General features: G+C 33.0%; 1 protein-coding gene across 1 annotated transcript in view; it reads left to right on the top strand.

The window, feature by feature from the left end:
- The window catches only part of ADAMTS20 (ADAM metallopeptidase with thrombospondin type 1 motif 20), a 223,736-nt gene extending 204,453 nt beyond the window's left edge, over positions 1–19,283 (top strand). The window contains exons 37-39 of the mRNA XM_066258150.1: positions 602–693; positions 16,690–16,794; positions 18,506–19,283. Coding sequence (XP_066114247.1) covers positions 602–693; positions 16,690–16,794; positions 18,506–18,595 — 287 coding nt within the window. The 3' untranslated portion in view covers positions 18,596–19,283. The remainder of the gene's footprint in view (positions 1–601; positions 694–16,689; positions 16,795–18,505) is intronic.
- The last annotated feature ends 2,772 nt before the right edge of the window (positions 19,284–22,055 follow it).

Raw genomic sequence — 22,055 nt, 5'->3', positions numbered from 1 at the left:
ATCATATTTCTGTAATTGCTGCCTTTAGGGATTGCCATCATGGTAGCATGCAATAGTCTTGTAGTCCTCTTAAAAAGTGAGGGGGTTCGAAACATTAGTGGAGGTGAGAGCCACTGACTAACCATTGGTTGGGATACTATTGATTCAAGCATGAATAAGTGATTATTAGATCAGCTGATTGTTAAGGTGTGTGTGTGTGTGTGTAGTCTATAAACAGTTGTGGGTTACTTTGTAATAATTTATTTACATTTAAATAATTTTTTTGTAATTTTGCTCCTGACCTCACTTTATCTATTTTAGATATTCACTATGATATAAAACATAATAAAGCACTTACTTAGTTTAAAACACTTCTGGCTTACTTAAAGTTGCGCCTGCCATTTTTTTTAAGGACAATTTATGAAATGAATACTTTTATATTAAAGAAAATTTATTTATTGAGAGCCTGGTCTATTTTATGTACTATGATTTTACAGCATTTTTGCTTAAAATTTTGAATTATATAAATGTATCTAAGAGCATATGAACACCATGTTTTGAACTGAAGGTCGGAAAACATACAGTGTCTCAGCGCTAAAGAGTTGTATTTCCTATATTCCAGCTACAGACCTCCTGTTTGCTCAGACAATGTTTGGGAAAGCAGTTCCGTTTGCCACAGCTGGAGACTGCTACAGTGCTGCCAGGTGCCCACAGGTACTTCATATTTGTTTATTTCTCCTGAACTGAGAAAGAAAAATCGATACTATTTCTCTTCTTTCATTTTCTTGATCAGAATATTGCAAGAAACATAAATAAACAGAAAACACGGACTTCCTATATAAACTTTATTTCAAAAGTTATAGTTAGCTTTGGAGGAAAGGCATTTTTTGGAGGGGTCAGTATTGAGTTTGTTTGAAAGGTGTAATAACAAGACTTGTATGTTGTTCAAATCCTATTTCTTCTTCCATGATGCTTTATTTTTAATGTTTCCACTTAGTCCATGGAAATGAATGAGTATGTAGGGATGGATCACAAACATGTGACTTTCTACACTGCTGCTAACACCAGTTATATTAGTGACATGGGTCAGTAACAGTCCCAGAATAACTTTCTATCATCTGTGATTTCCATTTCTTTATTTGTGGTTTAATCCTTTATTTCTGGACTTGTCTACATACACCCTTTTATGTCACCAGTGATTTCCAAAGTAGAGTATGCTTCCTAGAAAAAATGTACTAACTCATTTTTAAAAAGATTTTTTAAGTCCACATGGACATTTTTATGATAGGATGGAAAGATGTAAAGCTTACATGAATATTACATCATTAGGTAGTTTTCTAGCTAATTTAAAAAATCATGCAAAAGAGGTAGTAATTATAATTTGATATCATTTTGAAGAATAGTAGCTAATAATTTGTCCTACTCCTTTGTTCTTGGAATTTCCCATTTACAATTTTCATTATATGACACAGGAGGTATGCCTATGTTAGGGCATTTTCTATATTAGAGAGGATGACTTAAAGGAGGTAAAATATACTTGAACTATGTGCTGAATCAAATAAAGAAAATATAATTGGAATAAATACATGTTTTGGGTCTAGAAATGCAAATAGACTTTCACAATGCCATAAGAAACACTTATGCATTTTATTTAAGCACGAGTTCATCATAAGTCATGTACAGTATGGGGCGATTTCTAAACAATCTAATATAAGGTACCAAAAAAACAATATTGAAGTCAAATGAGAAAATGAAATATTATATTTATTTTTAAAAATTTCTTTTGGGAAAATGAATTTCTTACTTTAGGAGTAGGTAGCAACCAGAGGGAAAAAAGAGGATTTAAATTATATCACATAAGGAAAATAAAAAAGGTGAACAGAAAAGGAGTAGAAGGTTATAACTATCTTCGTGTGTGTGTGTGTGTGTGTGTGTGTGTATGTGACAGAGACAGAGAGAGAGTCAGAGAGAGGGACAGATAGGGACAGACAGGAAGGGAGAGAGATGAGAAGCATCAATTCTTCGTTGCAGCACCTTAATTGTTCATTGATTGCTTTCTCATATGTGCCTTGACCAGGGGGCTACAGCAGACCAAGTGACCCCTTGCTTAAGCCAGTGACCTTGGGTTCAAGCTGGTGAGCTGTGGTCAAACCAGATGAGCCCATGCTCAAGCTGGAGACCTTGGGGTTTCGCACCTGGGTTCTCTGTGTTCCAGTCCAATGCTCTATCCACTGCGCCACCTGGTCAAGCTAACTATCTTTAAATTATTAAAAAGCTCCATAAAACAAGAGTGAAGTCAGTGTGTGTTACTTCAGGAGGCATCATAAGGGTCATAGATTCCAGCTCAAGGTAAAGAAGGCTTTTGGCAGGCGGGTTGCCCACAAAGAGGCCCCAAATCTGAGGCACAAATAAATCACTAAAATTTACCTATATTTTTATAAATTTTTCTGGTATCCTACAACCTTGCTGAATTCATTTACTGGTTGCAATAGTTTTTTATTGGAATTCTTAGGATTATCTATATATACAATGATACCATTATCTACAAATGAAGAGAGTTTACTTTTTCCTTTGCAATTTGAATACGTTTTATTTCATTGTCTTGCCTAATTGCCCGAGCTAATACTTCGAGTACAATGTTAAATAAAAGTGGTGACAGTCTGTCCTTATGATTTTAGAGGAAATGCATTTAGTCCTTTTATCATAAAGTCTGTTAATTGAGAGTGTTTGATGAGGTTGAAAAAGTGCCCTTTTATTCCTTCTATAAGTGGTTTTACCATGAAAGAATGTTGGATTTTGTGAAATGCTTCTTCTGCAACCGTCGAGATGACCCTGTGGTTCTTGTCCATTCCTATAGAACTGTAATATAATGTATCACACTGATCGACTTTCGTATTTGGGAACAACCTTGTATTCCTGGGGGAAATATCATGTGGTCATGCTGTATAGTCCTTTTTATATGTTGCTAGATTTTGTTTTGTTGAAAATTTTCATCTGTAGTCATGAAATATTGGTCTGCAATTTTCTTTTCTTGTACTATTCTTGTGTGGTTTTGATATCAGGGAAATACTGGCCTTGTAGAATGAATAAAAAAGCATTTCTTCCCTCCTATTTTTTTTTTAAGTTTGTGAAGAATTAATTCTTTAAATGTTTTATAAATTCATCAGCAAAGCAATATGTGCCTGAACTTTTCTTTGTGCAAGTTGTTTTAATTAGTAACTCAGTCTCTTATTGTAGATCTATTCATTTTAGTTCTTCTTAAGTCAGTTTTGGTAGTTTGTTTTTTAGGAATTTTCCATCTCATCAAAGTCATATTGGTTAGCATACAATTGTTCATATCATTCTCTTATAATTCTCATATATCCCTTAAGATTTGCAATCATATTCTTTCATTCCTGATGTTAATCGTTTGAGTCTCTGCTTTTTTTTTCTTGGTGTGTCAATTTTGTTCTTTTAAAAAAATAGCTTTTGATTTTTAAATTTTATTTATTAACCTAGTCTTTATTTTATCAATTTTCACTCTTTTTTATCATTTCTTTTCTTCTGCTTGCTTTATATTTGTTCTTTTTTTCCCAGTGTCATTAGGTGAAAGGGGAAAGCTTATGTTATTAATTATGTGATCTTTCCTTTTTCTTTCAGTATAGGCATTTACAGCTACACAATTCCATTTTTGCTGCATCCATGATGTTTTGATATATTATGTGTCCATTTTCATTCATCTTAAAATATTTTCTATTACTTATATCTTATTTGACCTATTGGTTATTTAAGAGTGTGGTGTTTTATTTACTTATTTGTGAATTCCCAAATTTCCTTCTTTTTAGATTTTACTTTCATTCCACTGTGGTTGGAACATACTATGTAATATTTAATCCTTTTAAATCTACCGAGGCTTGTTTTATGGCATAGCATATGGCTATCCTGGAAAACATTCAACATGTGCTTGGAAAGAATGTATATTCTGTTGTTGGGTGAAGTCTGTCAGGCCTAGTTAGTTCAAGTATGGTTTAACTCTTCCACTTCTTTATTGGTCTTCTGCCTAGTTGTTTTACACACTGGAACTTTGCAACTATTATTGTTGAATTGTCTGTTTCTCATTTCAGTCTTACTGCTTTATTTACTTTGTATTTGATTCATTTACTTTGGGATTCTGTTGTACATGAATACATATTTATAATTGTCATAATCTTCTAAGGTATTTTTCCTTTATCATAAAACGTTCCTCTTTAACTGTAGCAACATTTTTATGTTAAAACCTAATTTATCTGATATTAAAATGGCCACTTGGCTTGCTTATAATAGATGGTGTATATGTTTTCATCACATTTACTTTTTTAACCTATGTATGTTTCTGGATAGCATCTATTTGTATCTTTATGTCCTATAGAGAGCCTTTTCTTGGATCTCTGCCTTATAATTGTTCATTGTCATTATTGATGTATCTGGATATTTACTTGCCATTTTTAATTTTTGTTTTTTATATGTCTTATGTTGTTTTTGCTTCTCTGTTCCTTCTTTACTGTTTTTTTATTCAGTGAATGTTTTCTAGTATAATATTTTAATTTCCTTAATAATTTTTATTTTTTGAATTGATTTCTTAATGATTGTTTGAGGGCTTGCAATTTAACTCTGATTACAATCTTCTTCAGATTTTTACTATGTAATTTCAGTGAAATATCAAAACATTAGTCTTATATATACTTTATTTCCTCTCCCTTTTTTGTATTATGTTTGTTAAACATATACTCTGTACATATGCAACAAATTGAGTACATTTTTATACTAATACTGTATATATGAATTTATGTTTTTTAGAGGTTGAGAGATGAAAAAATTACATATCCATAGTTTTTTAATGAATCTTTTTTATTTAACATTTTGATTCTCTTTATTTCTTCCTGTAGAGTTGATATAAGCTGTGCCATTTTCTTTTTCTAAAACAACTTTGTTTTTACCTGCTTCCTTTGTGCCATTATGATCAAATATATTTCTAGATATTGTAGGTCAATAATATAATTATGTACGTATTTGTTCGTAATAATTATGTACATATTGGTTCGTAATATTGCTTTTTAAGTCAGTTAAGTGAAATATGCAATTATAGTGTTGCTTATATATAATTACCTTTCAGTAGTCTTTGGTGTTTTGTGTTGATTTGTACTAATAGTTGGTGTTACCTAATTACAACTTAAAATTTTTCCTTTATTATGTCTTGTAAAACAGGTCTACTTGTAACAAATCCTCTCACTTTAGCTTACCTGGGAAAGTCTTTATTTTGCCTTCATTCTTAAAAGATTGATTTTCTTGTTATAAAATTTTTGATTTATAGGTTTTCTATCTCAGCACTTTAAACCTGTCATTTCACTATCCTCTGGCTTCTAAATAAAGAAGTACACTATCTTATTGGGGTTCCATATATGTGGTAATTTTTCTTTTGATGCTTTCAGATTTTCTCTTTCTTTCAACATCTTTACTGTGGCATATTGAATGTGGATCTCTTTTGTCTACCCAGTTTGGAGTCTCTTGAGCTTCTTGGATGTATAGATGAATGCATTTCACCAAATTTGGAAAGTTTTTAGTCATTATTTCTTCAAATACACTTTTCCTTCCTTTTTCTCTTCTCCTTTTGGTATTCCGAGTATGCATATATTGGTGCATTTAATGGTGTCCCTCTGTTTCTCTGTTCTTGGGATTGTATCACCACTATTAATATTTTTTTAAGTTTGCTGATTTCCTTCTTCTGCCAACTTCAATCTACTGTTTGAGCCTCTCTAGTGAAATTTTAGTTTGGTTATTGTACTTTTTAACTCAGACAGAATTGTCCTTCAGCTCCTCTTGTAAGTATAATTTCTTTCCCTTCACTGATATTTCTATTTGATGAGACACTATCACACCTTCCTTTACTTTTTTAAGTATGGTTTTCTTTAGTTTTTTGGACATATTTATAATAGCTGCTTTGAAGTCTTTATCTGTGTAGTCTGACATCCGAAGCCTCTCAAAATTTGTTTCTGTTGTATTTCTACCCTATATTTGAGTTATTCTCTCTAGTTCCTTAGCATGTCTTATAACTCTTTGTTTAAAATTGGGCATTTTAGATAATATATTTTAGAACAATAGACACTTAAGTCTTTCCTATCCTCTAGGACTTTTTCTTTGTTAGCTTATTTTTATTTAGTTGTTTGGCTGGACTGTTTCAATGACATCTATTTCCTTTGATGTGTGCAGTCTCTGTTATTGCTTTTCAGAAGGTGCAGCTTTGGGCATGTACATGGTCACCATGATTCTTGTGGAATGACAGGTTTTCTTTTTTGTTTTTAAATTAGTTGGGCTCTCTTTGATTTTTACTTTTCCTGACTCCCTGCTAAATTTCTATGTGATCTGCCTCTGTGGATATTGCACTTAACTCTTAGTTTTCACTAATTGCTGTATGATTGTTTTATGCTAAACTACTCCATGAGCTGATCTTAATTCAAGCTCTTTGGCCAGATTGGTCTTAGAGGCCGGTCTTTAGAGTCACGTCAGACCTTAAGAGGAAGGCTTTTTAGCTGTCCCTTTCCCTGTTTCTCTCTGTTAAATTTTAATATGATCTACCACTTTTCTTGTTGCTCCATTAACTGTACACCATTAAAATCTCATTTACAATAGCACCTTTTGGCTTAAACTTCCCCATGCTCTGTCCCAAATAAACTCAGTCCCCTTAGGAAATGCTATGGAACTGTCTGTTCTTACAACTCGACTCTCCTCCATAGAAGCAATTTGGACCGATTCTGTGTATCTAGAGGTGGGACCTACCTCTCAGTAACACCCCCACTCTATAAGCAGGATATTAGGTCATGGCAGTAGCCCCTGGTATTCTTGGCTTGGCCTTCTCAACATGGAGTCTCTCCTCTAATAGTTAATTAAATGGGAATGACTCAGACCTTTTGTTCTTGGCCTTCTATGCCTGTGGTAGCTTTTCTATTCTGAGTAAGGATTGAATGGCAAAAGAGAGCTTCAGAGTCTTGGTCATTTTTGCCTATAATAGATGTTCTGTAGCATGTCGGTATGAGAAGTGCTGGTGGCTTGCTGCTCCCGGTGAGAACACTTAGCTCTAATAAGGATCAGGGGAAATAAAGTCCTGTGTTCTTAGCTGCACCCATCAAGAGTGTAACTATATTGCCTGACCAGGCAGTGGTTCAGTGGATAGAGCATTGGTCTGGGACACAGAGGACCCAGGTTTGAGACCTCGAGGTCACCACCTTGAGCACGGGCTCATCTGGTTTGAGGAAGGCTCACCAGCTTGAGCCCAAGGTTGCTGGCTTAAGCAAGGGGTCACTCAGTCTGCTGTAGCCCCCCAGTCAAGGCACATACAAGAAAGCAATCAATGAACAACTAAGGTGCCTCAGTGAAGAATTGATACTTCTCATCTCTCTCCTTTCCTGTCTGTCTGTCCCTATCTGTCCCTCTTTCTGACTCTCTCTGTCTCTGTCTCACACACACACACATACACAGTGTAACTATCATGTTGTGTACCAGGTGAGGGTGGGGAGGAGAGCATAGGTCATTGTTCAAATGTAACAGAGGCTCATTGTTTTCACCTTGAGTTCATAGATTTTTTTTTTGCATAAATATTTTTCCATTTGTTATGTAACCTTAGGACAATTTCCAGAGACTTTAAATGGTTACTCTATCTTATGATTTTTACTAGTTATGGTTGTTTAACTGGCTACACTTTTAAAGGTAGCTAATTTGCAGAGGAATATCAATCTTTGAGCCTAGTTATCTCTACTCATGTCCATTTTTCTCCTTTCCTACTTCAGTTATATTGGTCTACCAGATGATTGATGTGCCTTCCAGATGGTGACTCTGATCTACATCTTCTATACAATTCCCTTCCCAAGACTGTCCTTCCCACTCTAAACTCCCCCTTCTGAAGTCTTATACTGTCTGTCTTTGGACTCCTGTTCTATTTTTTTTTTATTTTTTAAGTTATTTAGAAAATTAACTTCAGCAGGGTGACATTGATCAATAAGAGCACATAGGTTTCAGGTAAATGTTTCTATAGTATTTGAATTGTTGATTATGGTGTGTACCCATCACCCAAAGTCAAATCATTTTTAATCACCTTATATTTTTCCCTCTTTACACCCTTCCCCCACCCCCTCCACTACATTGCCCTCTCCCCTGGTAACCACTTCACTTGTATCTATGTTCATGAGTCTCAGTTTTATATCCCATCTTTGTGTGAAATCATACAGTTCTTAGCTTTTTCTGATTTACTTATTTTACTCAGTATAACATTATTAAGGTCCATCCATGTTGTTGGACACCTGTTCTAAAGTCAAGGATAGATAATATAAAACTTATAGCATTCTAAATCTTTTACTTCACATATGGATATTTTAAAATAACTTTCATTTTGACCTCTTAAATGAAGAGTATTCATTTTTCAGAATTGACCAACCTATGTCAATTCTAGTCACTTAATCCAACATCTCTTCCTCCTTCTAATTTATGCCTTTTGGTCATTTACTTGATGTAATTAGAGAGAAGTAGATTGAGAATGCCACCTAAAGATATGAAGCATCAGCTACAAGATCTACAGGTGCCATCACTTTGAAAATGTCACCAAGTTCTGGGACTGTGGTCCTTTTCATTACATGTTGCATCGAGTAATATCTGGTCAATGAGACATCAATAAAATTCACAGGAGACTGGTATACAAGTAAATCATAACTGTTATGTGGAATCAAAACTCCTTTTATCTCATTAGTAAACTTTCATTATAGGTAGTATCTTAACAGAAGCCAATTATTATAAACAGAATATTTTATAATGTACATGTAATCTGAATGAGAGGTCCTGGACAATCAGGTTTTAATTAAGACAGCTATTTCCATTAATTTCTAACTTTTTTTCTTCAATTTTCACATAACTGCATTTTCCCCCTACAATATCTTGAAAAAGTTATCTAGTTATAAACTACATAATTATAGTTTATAGTTGGAGAAACAGACACTCTATGTTAACACCTGTCCAAGATCCTTGAGAAAGTCAGAAGCAGAACCAGTACAGTAATAAAATACTCCTCTCTACCCAACAAGGTGCAATGCCTCCCTCAATAATTCTCTAGCCATTTGTGGTGTATAAAGCTCTAGTTCCAAAATTAGATTTTATCAAGCATAGGTATACGCTGCCAAAAGGAGCTATGCTCATTCATTCTGTATTCTGCCTGAGGTTACTGTTACAAAAAATACACACTGCCATGTATTCTTAAAGATGTTCTGTCAAATATATAAACCAGATTCTGTGTTAAGTTACACAACATTTGCATGAAAACTCTCCAGATGTTTGATGTCACAGAAAGAACTTATTCTGTTATTTGGGATTCATCAAAACCACATCCTGTGTGTTTGCATATGACAGGGCACCCCGGGACATGAATGCTAAAAAGAGAAGGGACACATATGGCACTCTTTAGGGAAAATAAACTTTGCCACATTGCAATATAAGATGAATTTTAAAGAGTGTGATTTGACTTCAGAATACATATATAAAAAGTGAAGTAAAGTGTTTGGTGTTTTTTATAGAGCTACAATTTTTTTTAAAAGTGTATCTTTTTAGCTGTTTTGTAATTAATATCGATTACATAAGAGCAAGAGAAATAGGCATATTCAGCCAGTGCTGGTAGATCATGGCCAGCAATCATTTTGAGTCTTCAGAGCCCACTGTTAGGTATTTTGAACCTGTATTCTTTATTATCAGGTGTAGAGTTTTATATATAAAGAGATCCATAATATCTATGCTTTCCATTATGTTATTTAGATTATCTTTCTCCTTATTTTTGCCCACTGATCTGTCTTGTTACTAAAAGTGGTATATTATAATTCTCTATTATGATGTTTCTATAGCCTTCCTGAATCACTTTCTTTTAAGGGTGTCTCTATCATATAGCATGCAGTTGGGTGTTGTTTACAATCTGATGGGAAAATATTTTTCTTTAAATAGATGTTATACCCATTCACATTAAATAATTAAAAAATAACATGCAGTAAAATTGCAGTTTTGGTATACAGTTTTAACATATGTACAGATTTATATTACCAACACCATAATCCTGGTACACACTGCTTTGGTCTCTGTTACTACAGTTTTTCCTTTTCTGGAATGTCATATAAATGTCATAGAAATAGAACCATGCTGTATGTAAACTTTTGGGATTGGCTTCTTTCATTCAACATAATGTCTTTAAGATTCATATGTGTTGTTGTGTATCAGTAATTTGACCCTTTTTAATTCCACCATATGGATGTTATATTGTGGTCCTACAGTTTGTCCATTCTTCCACTGGGAAGAAAATGGGTTGTTTATAGTTTTCGGAGATTATGAATAGAGCTGATATGCACATTTGTGTACAGGTTTTTGTGTGAACATACATTTTCATTTATCTAATATAAACACCTAAGAGCAAGGTTGTAGGGTTAGATGGTATGTGTATGTTTATAAGAAATTGCCAAATTTTTTGTTTGTTTCCCCATCTTCAGTGGTATCTCATTGTTTTAGTTGACATTTCACTGAGGGCTAATGGTATTGAGCATATTTCTTATGTTGCCATCTCATATATAACCTCTGTGGTTAAGTGTATGTTCATGTCTTTTGCCCATTTAAAAAATCAGGTTGTTTCCTTACTGTTTAGTTGAGAGGATTTTATTTGTTGGGTATAATATTTGCAAATATTTTCTCGTGGTCTAAACCTTATTTTTTCCTCCTCATAAGTGTCTTTCAAAGAGGAAGAATTTCAAATTTTAATGAAGTCTAATTTGTTATTTATTCTTTATGGGTTATGTTTAGTATCATATTTAGGACTAACTCAAAGTTACAAAAATTTTCTCTTGTTTTCTTCAAAAATTTTTATGGTAATGTTTTACATTTAAACCTATGATTGAGTGTGAAGTCTGAGAACGTTTTTGCAGACAGACATCTAATTATCCTAACACCATTTGTTGAAAATGCAATGTTTTCTCCCCTTAGTTGCCTTTCCCAAAAATCAAGTGACATATTTTTATGGACCTATTTTTAGACTCTCTATTATCTTAAGTTGATCTGTATGTCTCTCTTTTCACCAACAGCACTGTCTGGATTATGATACCTTTATAATGAGTATGAAAATAAGGTAGTGTTGGTCCTTCAACATTATTCTTTTTAAAAATCTTGAGTAATTATTTAAATATATTTTTTTCTTATAAATCTTTGAAATCAATTGTTTACATTAGCTCTAAAGGTCTAGATCCCATTTAGAATAAAATATGTGTAACATATTTTAAAATTGTAAAACATAATGATGTAATGAGTACATACGAACCAACAATTAAGCAAAGAAATGGAACATTAAACCTGCATCTAACCTGTATATTTCTCCTCTAGCTTATATCCATAACTACTTTTTCCTTTGATGCAGCCACTTGCTCAAATGCAAATACTTTATTTCCTTGAATTTTTTTTATAATTGGCTAACAGAATTCTACTTTTAAAATTCTTATTATTTATAGTTAGAATTGATGTACAATATTATATTAGTTTCAAGTGTAACATAGTGATTAGCTGTTTATATACCTTACATTGTGTTCACCAGTAAGTCTTGTTCTCATATGACACTGTATCTAGTACAGTGGTCCCTCATCTATCACGGGGGTCAGGTTCCAGAACCCCTGCAATAGGCGAAAACCCACAAAGTAGCAACCTTATATTTATTTATTTTATTATTCATATGTACAGAACACGGTGCTCTGGTTGGTCGCCTCCCACCCATCAGCCAATAGTGTGCCGTGTATGATCTCACGTGGGGAAACTAGTCAAGTGGAATCGGCTGTAGCTGCATTTTCCACACGTGCGAATCTTTGTCTACTCATCTGCTGTATGCTACATATATTATTTTGATTTAATATTCTTTTAATATGTTTCAATTAATATTTTAATGTATTTTTATATTGTTTTTATTTTTTTAGGCTAGAAAATGCTTATTTTACTGCAAAAATAATTAAAATAATAATCTATAAAATATCTATATAACATAAAATCCTGTGATATAGTGAAAAATCTGTGATACAAAATGAGATATATACAATTTAAAAATCCATGACACAGTGAGACCACAAAAAGTGAACTGAGACTTGGCGAGGGACGTCTATTTACATATTACTGACTGTATTTCCTGTGCTATACTTTACATCCCTGTGACTATTTTTATAATTGGCGATTTATATTTCTTAATCTCCTTACCCTTTTTAACCTTTAAACCACCTCCCATCTGCCAACCATCAATTTGTTCTCTGTCTATGAGTTTATTTGTTTATTGTTTTTTAGATTGTACATATAAGTGAAATTATATGGCATTTATTTTTCTCTGACTTACTCCACTTGTTCTTCTAGGTCCGTCTAGATTGTCACAAATGACAAAATATCCTATTTTATGACTGAGCAATATTCCATTGTTTGTATGTACCAACTCTTCCTGGTCCATTCATCTATCGATGTACCTTGACTATCGTAGACAATGCTGCAGTAAACGTAGGAGTGCATGAAATCATTTTGAATTAGTGTTTTGGCTTTCTGCAGTTAAAGACCCAAAGTGAAATTGCTGGGTCATATAGTAGTCCTATTTTTAACTTTTTGAGAACACTCCATACTGTTTTCTATAATGATGGTATCAGATTACAATTTCACCAACAGTATTCAATAGTTCTATTTTCTCCACAAACTCATCAGCATTTGTTTTTGATTCATTGATGATGGCCATTCTGCCAGGTATGAGGTAATATGTCATTGTGGTTTTAATTTGCATATGTCTGGTGGTTAGTAATGTTGAGCATCTTTTCATATGTCTGTTGGCCATCTGTATGTCCTCTTTGGAGAAATGTGTATTCAGTTCCTCTGCACATTTTAAAATTGGATTGTTTGTGTTTCTTTTTTCTTTTTGGCATTAAGATGTACAAGTTTATTTTGGATATTAACTCCTTGTTAGATATATCATCATTGAATATCTTCTCCCAACAACTAGGTTGTCTTTTTTGTTGTTGTTGTTAATGGTTGCCTTCACTGTGCAAAAATTTTAGTTTGATGTAGTCCCATCTGCATGTTGTTTCTTTTGTATCCTTTGCCTGAGGAGACATATCCTAAGAATATTGCTGATGTCAAAGGGTTTACTGCCTATGTTTTCTTCTAGAAGTTTTATAGTTTCGGGTCTTACATTTAAGTATTTCATTGATTTTGAGTTTATTCTTATATATATCTATATATAGTGTAAGAAAATTACCCAGTTTTATTCCTTTGTATGTATATGTCCAGTTTTTCCAATACCATTTGTTACAGAGACTATCTCATTGTATATTTTTGCCTTCTTTGTCATACATTAATTGACCATATAACTGTGGGTTTATTTCTGGGTTCTCTATTCTGTTGCATTGATTCATGTGTCTGTTTTCATGCTAGTACCATACTGTTTTGATTACTGTATCATTGGAGTTTAGTCTGATATCAGGTAGTATGACACTTCCAACTTTGCTGTTCTTTCTCAAGATTGCTTTGGTTGTTCAGGCTCATTCTGGTTTCATATAAATTTTTGATTTATTCTAGTTCTGTGAAAAATGCAACCAGTACTTTAATAGGAATTGCATCAAATCTGTACATTGTTTTGGGTAGTATGAACATTTTAACAATGCTAAAAATTTTACTTTATAGTGGCCTCTTCTAAAAATGTTGAGAGGAGGTAAATTTCATACTACTTTTAAAAAAAATCATTTTTAAAGCAGTTTCTATGTTGAAATAATTTTTCAAGTTAAAGATTAGGTTGAAAGAGGTATACATTTTAATATTAAATAAAGTATTTGAAATGGAAGTAATTAATACATTTATTCAATCATTTCTTACTTCTAAAGTTTTGTAGGAATGTACCAGTGTCCTTTTCATGGCACCTGGACTGCTCTACACTGCATTTATTTATACACATATGCTATTCCATTATCAGATTGATTGTTCTCCAGTTTTACTAAAATTGTCATGACATTTTAGTAGCTTAAGGTGTACAACATAATGATTTACTTATGCATATGTTGTGAAATGATTACCACAGTAAGTTTAGTTAACATTTATCACCTCCCATAAATATAAAATCTTTTTTCTTGTGACAAGAACTTTTACGATCTATTCTCTTAGCAACTTTCAAATATACAATACAGTATTGTTAACTATAGTTATCATACTGAATATTACTTCCCCAGAATTTATTTCTTATATCTGGAAGTTTGTGCCTTTTAACCATCCTTGCCCATTTCCTCCACCCTCACTACCACCCCTGGCAACCACCAATGTTTTTCACTATCAGATTTATACTGAGCTCTGCCTCTGTACTCCCACAGTACTTGACATCTTGTCTGACACTTAGTTACTTTTGAATGATGAAAAGAATTTTTACTTCTCGCAATAGCATCCCAAATTTTAGGTGAAGTGCTTTACCATTTCTTTGAAACTGTATGATATGGCTTTTTAACTTTTTAACAAGGACATAATTTAATGAAAATTAGTCCAGAGAAATGGAAAAACACCTATTTCTAGGCTCATCTGTGTTAATGATGACCTAAGTCTCTTAGTAGTCAGCTTTTTTTCCTTTCACTGACAATGTCTATATATTTGAATACTCCAAAGCAACCTTGAGAAGGAAAGTAGATAATAAATAGAAGAATCAAGTATTTGGTTTTGAAAACACTACATGGCCTATCTGGACACGCAGTGAGTGACTGATGATAGGCAACCTACATCACTGAATATATTTCCGCTTTCAATACATGTTATTTGGAGAGAAGTCTATTTATTAGTTTATATTAGATGGAGGTAAACAGTGCATAGCCTGTATCTGATTGACAAGGTATCAGATAATAGGGTGTATCCTTAGAAATAGTTCTTATTCTATTTATCAGTATAAAATTTTAATATATCTAGTGTTATTGTCATTCATTATGGAGTATGACAGGTTTATTTATTTATTTATTTATTTACAGAGACAGTAAGTCAGAGAGAGGGATAAACAGGGACAGACAGACAGGAACAGAGAGAGATGAGAAGCATCAATCAGTTTTTCATTGCACGTTGCAACACCTTAGTTGTTCATTGATTGCTTTCTCATATGTGCCTTGACCGTGGGCCTTCAGCAGACCAAGTAACCCCTTGCTGGAGCCAGCGACTTTGGGTTCAAGCTGGTGGGCTTTTCCTCAAAGGAGATGAGCCCGCACTCAAGCTGGCAACCTTGGGGTCTCGAACCTGGGTCCTCTGCATCCCAGTCCAACGCTCTATCCACTGCGCCACCACCTGGTCAGGCGGAGTATGACAGGTTTAGATGTGTATGTATTTACATTTTTAATGCTGCACTTAATTCAGCCATTCAAAAACAATGTTTATGCACCTAGTCCATCCTCTGGGTTCTGAGAATACAGCAATGAAGCAAACATGCAGGTCATATTCTAAATATCATAACCAAATTATATATGTCATAAGATATTTTCTTTGGAATTTATCTAAAACAAATTATTTCTGTCATGGTAAAAATTCTCCATATGTTATCATTATATTAAAATGTATTTGAATCTCTATTTTTGTTTTAAATAAGATTGTTCAGAAATCTAAATTAATCAACTTAATTGATATGTAATTTTTAGCAATAGTAATAATTCATATTATAAATATATTTAAAATGCATTTAGTCTTTGCTTTCATGACAAGGTAATATTTTCATTCACATAATATAACCCTCAGTGTTTATCAGTCTTGCTCAAGACATATAAGCCTTAGCCATGGGATATTGTGATGTGATTTAAGAATGTCTTAATATCTCTGAATTTGTACGTATATTGAACACTGGCAGTGGACATAATTAGCATTAAGTACTTCTACTTTTCAATGTGGACTTCTGTATTATAAGATCATGTAAATGTGGACAAATTGTATCCATTTTAGTCATGCATTTCTCAGTTAAGATATTTAAAGTTTAAGTTTTAATGGAGATAGTCTGAAATTGACTTCAACGGTTCTGTCTTGAAAAGAATTAGCTCATAACGCCACTAGGGGGCTCACACACCATGTGAGTAAATCATGTGGCATCACATCCACTTAAATGTCAAGTACTTAAAAAGGATGTAACAGCTGGAACAATAATACCACATAGTTGTTTCGTGTACTGGGTTAGGGAGTAATACTGTTAATACAAAAGGCACCATAACAGAAGTTCTACAAAATTCATTAAGCAGGTGTAACTTATTAAGGAAGTTAGCAACTAGAATTCAAAAACTGAAGCCAGAGAAATGTTAAAGTCAAATATTAGTCCCTATGAACATCCCTTCTGTCAGGACTTGCCTATTGCTATAGGAACATTGGCTCTCTACCTGGCAAGTCTTAGCATCCTAAGGTTGGACCAAATTACTTTTGAACAGTGTTATGTAGTATTAATTCACTTCTCTTGTATGAGAAGACTTATTTGTAATCAAATTAAAAAAAATTCAGCCAGTTCGTTTTTTTAGAGCAAGGTTGTATCAATACACATTCATTTTAAGAAAGAAGACCTTTAAAAAGCAATTAAGTTCTTTCTTATAGAATTCACATTCAGGTGTTTCCAACCAAGAACAGTCTTAAATATTTTATAAACTCCATCTATTTTTGTTTTGTTTTGTTTTGTTTACAACCCAGGGACAGTTCAGCATCAATCTGGCAGGAACTGGGATGAAGATATCCAGCACAGCAAAGTGGCTTGCTCAGGGAAGCTATGCCTCTGTCGTTATCCATAGATCACAAGTAAGTCTTGCTGGACCAAAAAGCCTGTTTGAAATACTTCTGTGCTGTGAGCTTGCATTAAAGATTCTCTCCCTTATATTTAGAGTCATGAGGTCAGTGACTAATGAGGTATATAGAATATGTACATATATAGGCTTTATGTACATACCAATTCTTATATGGGTTATAGTATCTAAACATGAAATACCAAGACCAGGATATATAGCTTGTGTCTAGCTCAAGTTTGGGGCTAATGACTTGAAATGCATGTACTTTAGAAGGAGGCAGTGCTTTTAGCTATACCTTGAAATATTGAAATCCATAAACCTTTAAAGTGAGAGGTAAATTTTTGGTTTATTTACTTTACTGCTTTGCTTTAATGATGGAATAGTGCTAAAGCTATTTGTAATTTAATAATTAAAGAATTTAATTTTTGTTTTGTAGATGAATAAGTGGTAGGCTTTTAAAACAAAAGCCTTTTTATTTTTGGTATATTTACGTCTAATCTATTATTGTAGAAAATGGGAATATATTAATTAAGGATATCCTGAATAAGTGTAAATATAGAGAGCTCAATGAAATATTCTGACACAGTTTGTTCAGCTTTTAGATATCTTTTAGTTAAATGTAAAGATTGAACTCTGGCTGAGGTCACCAGTAGTTATGAATATCTCATACAATCATTCCTTTTGCTTCTATTTAATTTCTATTCTAAAGATTAATTATTTAATTAACTGAGAATTTCCACATTAATCAAAATGTTGCACATGAAAAATCTTTCCTGAAATCTGATGTCCGGTGTAAAACTGAAACCCAAATATACAGATGGAAAGGCAAACATGTTTTCATTTGCCAGTAAATTTAATCAAGGTTAAGTTTTTACTTAAACAATTGAGGTAGGAATGTATGTAAATTGGAATTTTTACTACCATTTCCTTCTTTTCTGCTTATCAGATTCTCGAGAGTTAAAAAATATTCTGAAATAGAAGTCAGCTTCAAAAGCCCCTGATCTTAAAACATTCATCTCAAAATGTTCCAGGAACCCTCCCTCTTTAGGTTAAAAGAAAAACCGCAAAAACAGCAACAACAAAATAACCTTACTTTCCAAAAACTACAGGATTCAAACTATTTTTGCTGCATCCTATCAAAATGTTTTCAGTCCCCTGGCTTCTGGACTAAAGAAAGTCTCTCTTATCCTGAGCCCCCACCTCTGATCATCCATTCCTCAGTGAATGCCTCTGCTTTCCAAAAATCGTCTCTCTTTTAGTTCTTTTCTAATTATAATTACTGCTTCAGTCCAATTTTCCCCCTTTCTATACTTTTCTGTAGGCTCCAATATGATGTTTGAAGTTAATGGGGTAGAATATGACTTGTATACAGTTAAAGTCAAGTTTGTATAACAACTTTATAAATTTTGTTTATACAAATAAACTCACTAAAGCAAATAGATACCTGGATGAAAAATATGTGGATTGAGATAAATTGTATAAACTATAGCATGGTTTAAAACAATCAAAAAGCTAATAGGAATATTGGTTGTCTTATTGCCATAACTAACAATTTTAACCAATCCTGAAATGCCATAATCTTTGACCCTAAATGTAATTGTTATGGTAAACTTTGACTAATGATTTCAGCCACATGATTCAAAGCATTTACTTTTGCTGCTTTATACATGCAGATACCAGCTGGTGTCAGATTCTCCTATATGTCTGCCTCTTCCTATTTGCAGGATGGAACCAAGATCTATGGCAGATGTGGCGGGTTTTGTGGAAAGTGTGTTCCTCACCTGACTACTGGTCTCCCAATTCAAGTAATCTGACCATTCAGAAGTGAGAAGCACGTCCCAAAGAGTTGCTAGCCTTTGGAACCTGCACATATCTGGTGCTCATTTCTTTACTCTTCATTTTTTGAGATCTCCATGTCTAAAATGTCTGTGCCTCTTTTTCAGGGTGCTCATTAGGTAGTCAAGTCTCTGCCTAAATTTTTATGGCTTTCAAAATTAACTTAAGATATATTACTCTAATCAGGATATTTTTTTAAAGGACAAATTTATGGTAGAATATACAGGGATGTTTGAATGGATTATGCCAAGATAACGTTGCAGTTACCAGCCTAGATGAGACCACAATTATACCTATAAATTACACATATAAATCTCTACTCAGTAGCCTACTGTACAATGAAATGCTTCTTCTATTTGTTAAAATAGAGCAAGTAAAAATTATGAAAATGAGCTTATTTAAAACTACCATAAACATTATTTAATTTCAGGTAAATATTAAGTCAGTAGTTACTTCAAAACACACATAGCCATTATACTTACTGATACAGCATAGATACCTTGTTTTATATTTCTTTTAATTTTTAATTGTGGATTGTGGTGCTTCAAATTTTAAAAATCCTAAAAATGTGGTATAACTTTGTATTAAAAATGAGTGCTTGGGTTAAATACTAAAGAACTTTTGTGGGTATAATACAAAAGAAGATATAATATAGTAGAATTTGACTTAAAACACCTACCTCTAATTTAATTGTACTTATAAGAGCCATTTGTTATTTTTATATGTTTAGGTTCTATATGTCTTTATAACTCTTACATATGTATATATCTACTCCTAAAAATCTATTTCTCAAATGTTTGTACTGTATTTTACTGATCAAATAGAGAAGAGAGAATTATTAAAATTTTGAAGATTCAATAAACAAAATTATTTTTAAAGGTGCAAACATTTTAGTAGAGATGTTCAAGATATTTTATATTTAAGGTTTCACAAATCCAGAACAGAGAAGATAGCAAAATTAAATATTTATAACAAATTCTCAGGTATTGAAGTTTTCAGGTGAATAATTGTGTTATAGAATAATGTAGTTTTAAATTAATCAGAGTCAAATAATATTTTTCTATGGAACCCTACTCTGTAAATCAAAACTGAATCTACTAATAGTTTTTGCCAGTAAGAGTACATTAATTTTACCCACAAAGTTTTTTTCCAAACATTTATTAGTGGTATATTGTACCATCTAAGGTACTAAAGAAATTTTATGCCAATATGGTTAAACATTTAGGGACCTCTGTATCAGAAATAAAGTATTTTGCACTATGTGCCTTAAAACAGTTACAAACATTAATATGAAATGTGTAACATTTTCTAGAAATGTTTTCAATCATAATTAAAGTCTTTAAATTTATAAACAAATAATAAATATATTTGTGTGACATACTAGTACGTTGCTTTCATTTTCTTTCTTTAAAAAAAAGGGCCCTGGCTGGTTGGCTCAGTGGTAGAGTGTCGGCCTGGTGTGCAGGAGTCCCGGGTTCGATTCCCAGTCAGGGCACACAGGAGAAGCACCCATCTGCTTCTCCACCCCTCCCCCTCTCCTTCCTCTCTGTCTCTCTCTTCCCCTCCTGCAGCCAAGGCTCCATTGGAACAAAGATGACCCGGGCGCTGGGGATGGCTCTGTGGCCTCTACCTCAGGTGCTAGAATGGCTCTGGTTGCAACAGAGCAATGCCCCAGATGGGCAGAGCATCAACCACTGGTGGGCGAGCGGGGTGGATCCTGGTCGGGCGCATGCGGGGTCTGTCTGACTGCTTCTCCGTTTCCAACTTCAGAAAAAAAAAAAAAGAATCCTTTACCAAAAAGTGTCTAACTCTAAAATGACTTTATAAATTCTAAGGAATTTTTTATTCAAATTATTGCAGCTGGGATGGAAAAAGCTGTCTGGTGTTTACCCTTCTGATGGTAAAGGGAACATGGGCAGGAGGAGGACAAAAACTCGCAATGCTGTTAAAAACTTCTGTTCATACAAGGGTTACCAACATCTATTGATTTAATTGGCCAAATCAAATTACATGACCAAATATTAGCAGGAAGATATGCCATACATATACAGTTTATGGGTAGTTCATTGTTCTAGGGATTGCAATATATTTATACCCTTAACCTATCACAATTTATCTCAAATGTTCTAAACTCCAAACACACTTTTATATAGTTTGTCAAGTGCCTTTTAAAGTAATATAAAACTATTCTTTATATGTATAAATATATATGTATATATATCCATATAATTATAATTTCCTGCTCTCTTTATTCTTTTAGATCTGAATTTCTATTATTTCTCTCCAGCTTGAAGAATGCTATTTTTTCTTATAGTGTGAGTCTGCTGGCACAAATCCAGCTTCCATTTATCAGAATGTCCTTAATTCACCTTCATATATTTAAACTTTATCTATAAATGGTGACATCATTTAAAATTTACAAAAAATTGCAAGAATAGTACAAATAGCTACCATATGTTTTTTAGCTGGAATCAAGAATTTTTATCATTTTGTGACATTGTTACATGATTCTCACTTTCTGTTTTTATATGTGTTTATTTGTCTATATATAAATATATATGCATACATATATTTATTCTTAATTTGAGAGTATCTCATGGTAGTCAGCCTATAAACTTTACTCCATAATTCTTTAGTCTGTATTTAAGAAAAAAGGTGTTCCTGGTACAGTGTTAAAATTTCAAAACCTAATTTCTAAATAGATTGAAACACAATTTCTTTTTGATAGGCCAGTGGTAGAAATGATGATGGAGTAAGTGCCATGGTTAATTGGTTCTTGTCTTATAGCCCACTCTTTCTCTAACTTAAATGACCTCACATTATTCTACACTATAAATACTTGGATTTCTCTCAAGTATTACCATTGTGACCTCCATAATATTTCGTGACCCATTCTACTTGAAATATTTTAATTCTTCAGGTACTGTATTTCTTCTTACGTCATTTATTGTTTTCTACAGTGTAAGTAATTAGGATTTTGACCGCGCATCTTACCTGTTCTGCAAGACAGTTATTTGAGTAGAAACTAGCACTTGTTTAGATTCTATTTTATGCCATATACTGAGAGACACTTTACATTCTTATTTAATTTAATCTTTACAACAACCTTATGAAACATCATTTTAAAGATCATTTTATGTAACGGCAAAAACTTTTTAGCACAGTGCACAACTGTCCAGATGCAAAGTCTTTCTTTTTACTCAACCATATTCTTCACTTAATGACAGGAACTAGACTTTACTTTGAATCTTTCACAGCAACTATCAGACTGTGGTCTACACAGTATAGATATAATATTGTGAATAAATGAAAATATTTAGGATTCACTGCCATAAGAAGATATATTAAAACATCAATTTGAACCACAATTTACAGCTACTTGGTGGGATTTATGGGTTGTTTGTTTTTGTGTGTGTGTGTGTGTGTGTTTAAATGTTT

The sequence above is a fragment of the Saccopteryx bilineata genome, chromosome 2 (genome assembly GCF_036850765.1).
Source record: "Saccopteryx bilineata isolate mSacBil1 chromosome 2, mSacBil1_pri_phased_curated, whole genome shotgun sequence".
NCBI lineage: Eukaryota > Metazoa > Chordata > Mammalia > Chiroptera > Emballonuridae > Saccopteryx > Saccopteryx bilineata.
This window is presented reverse-complemented; position numbering and strand designations above follow the sequence as displayed.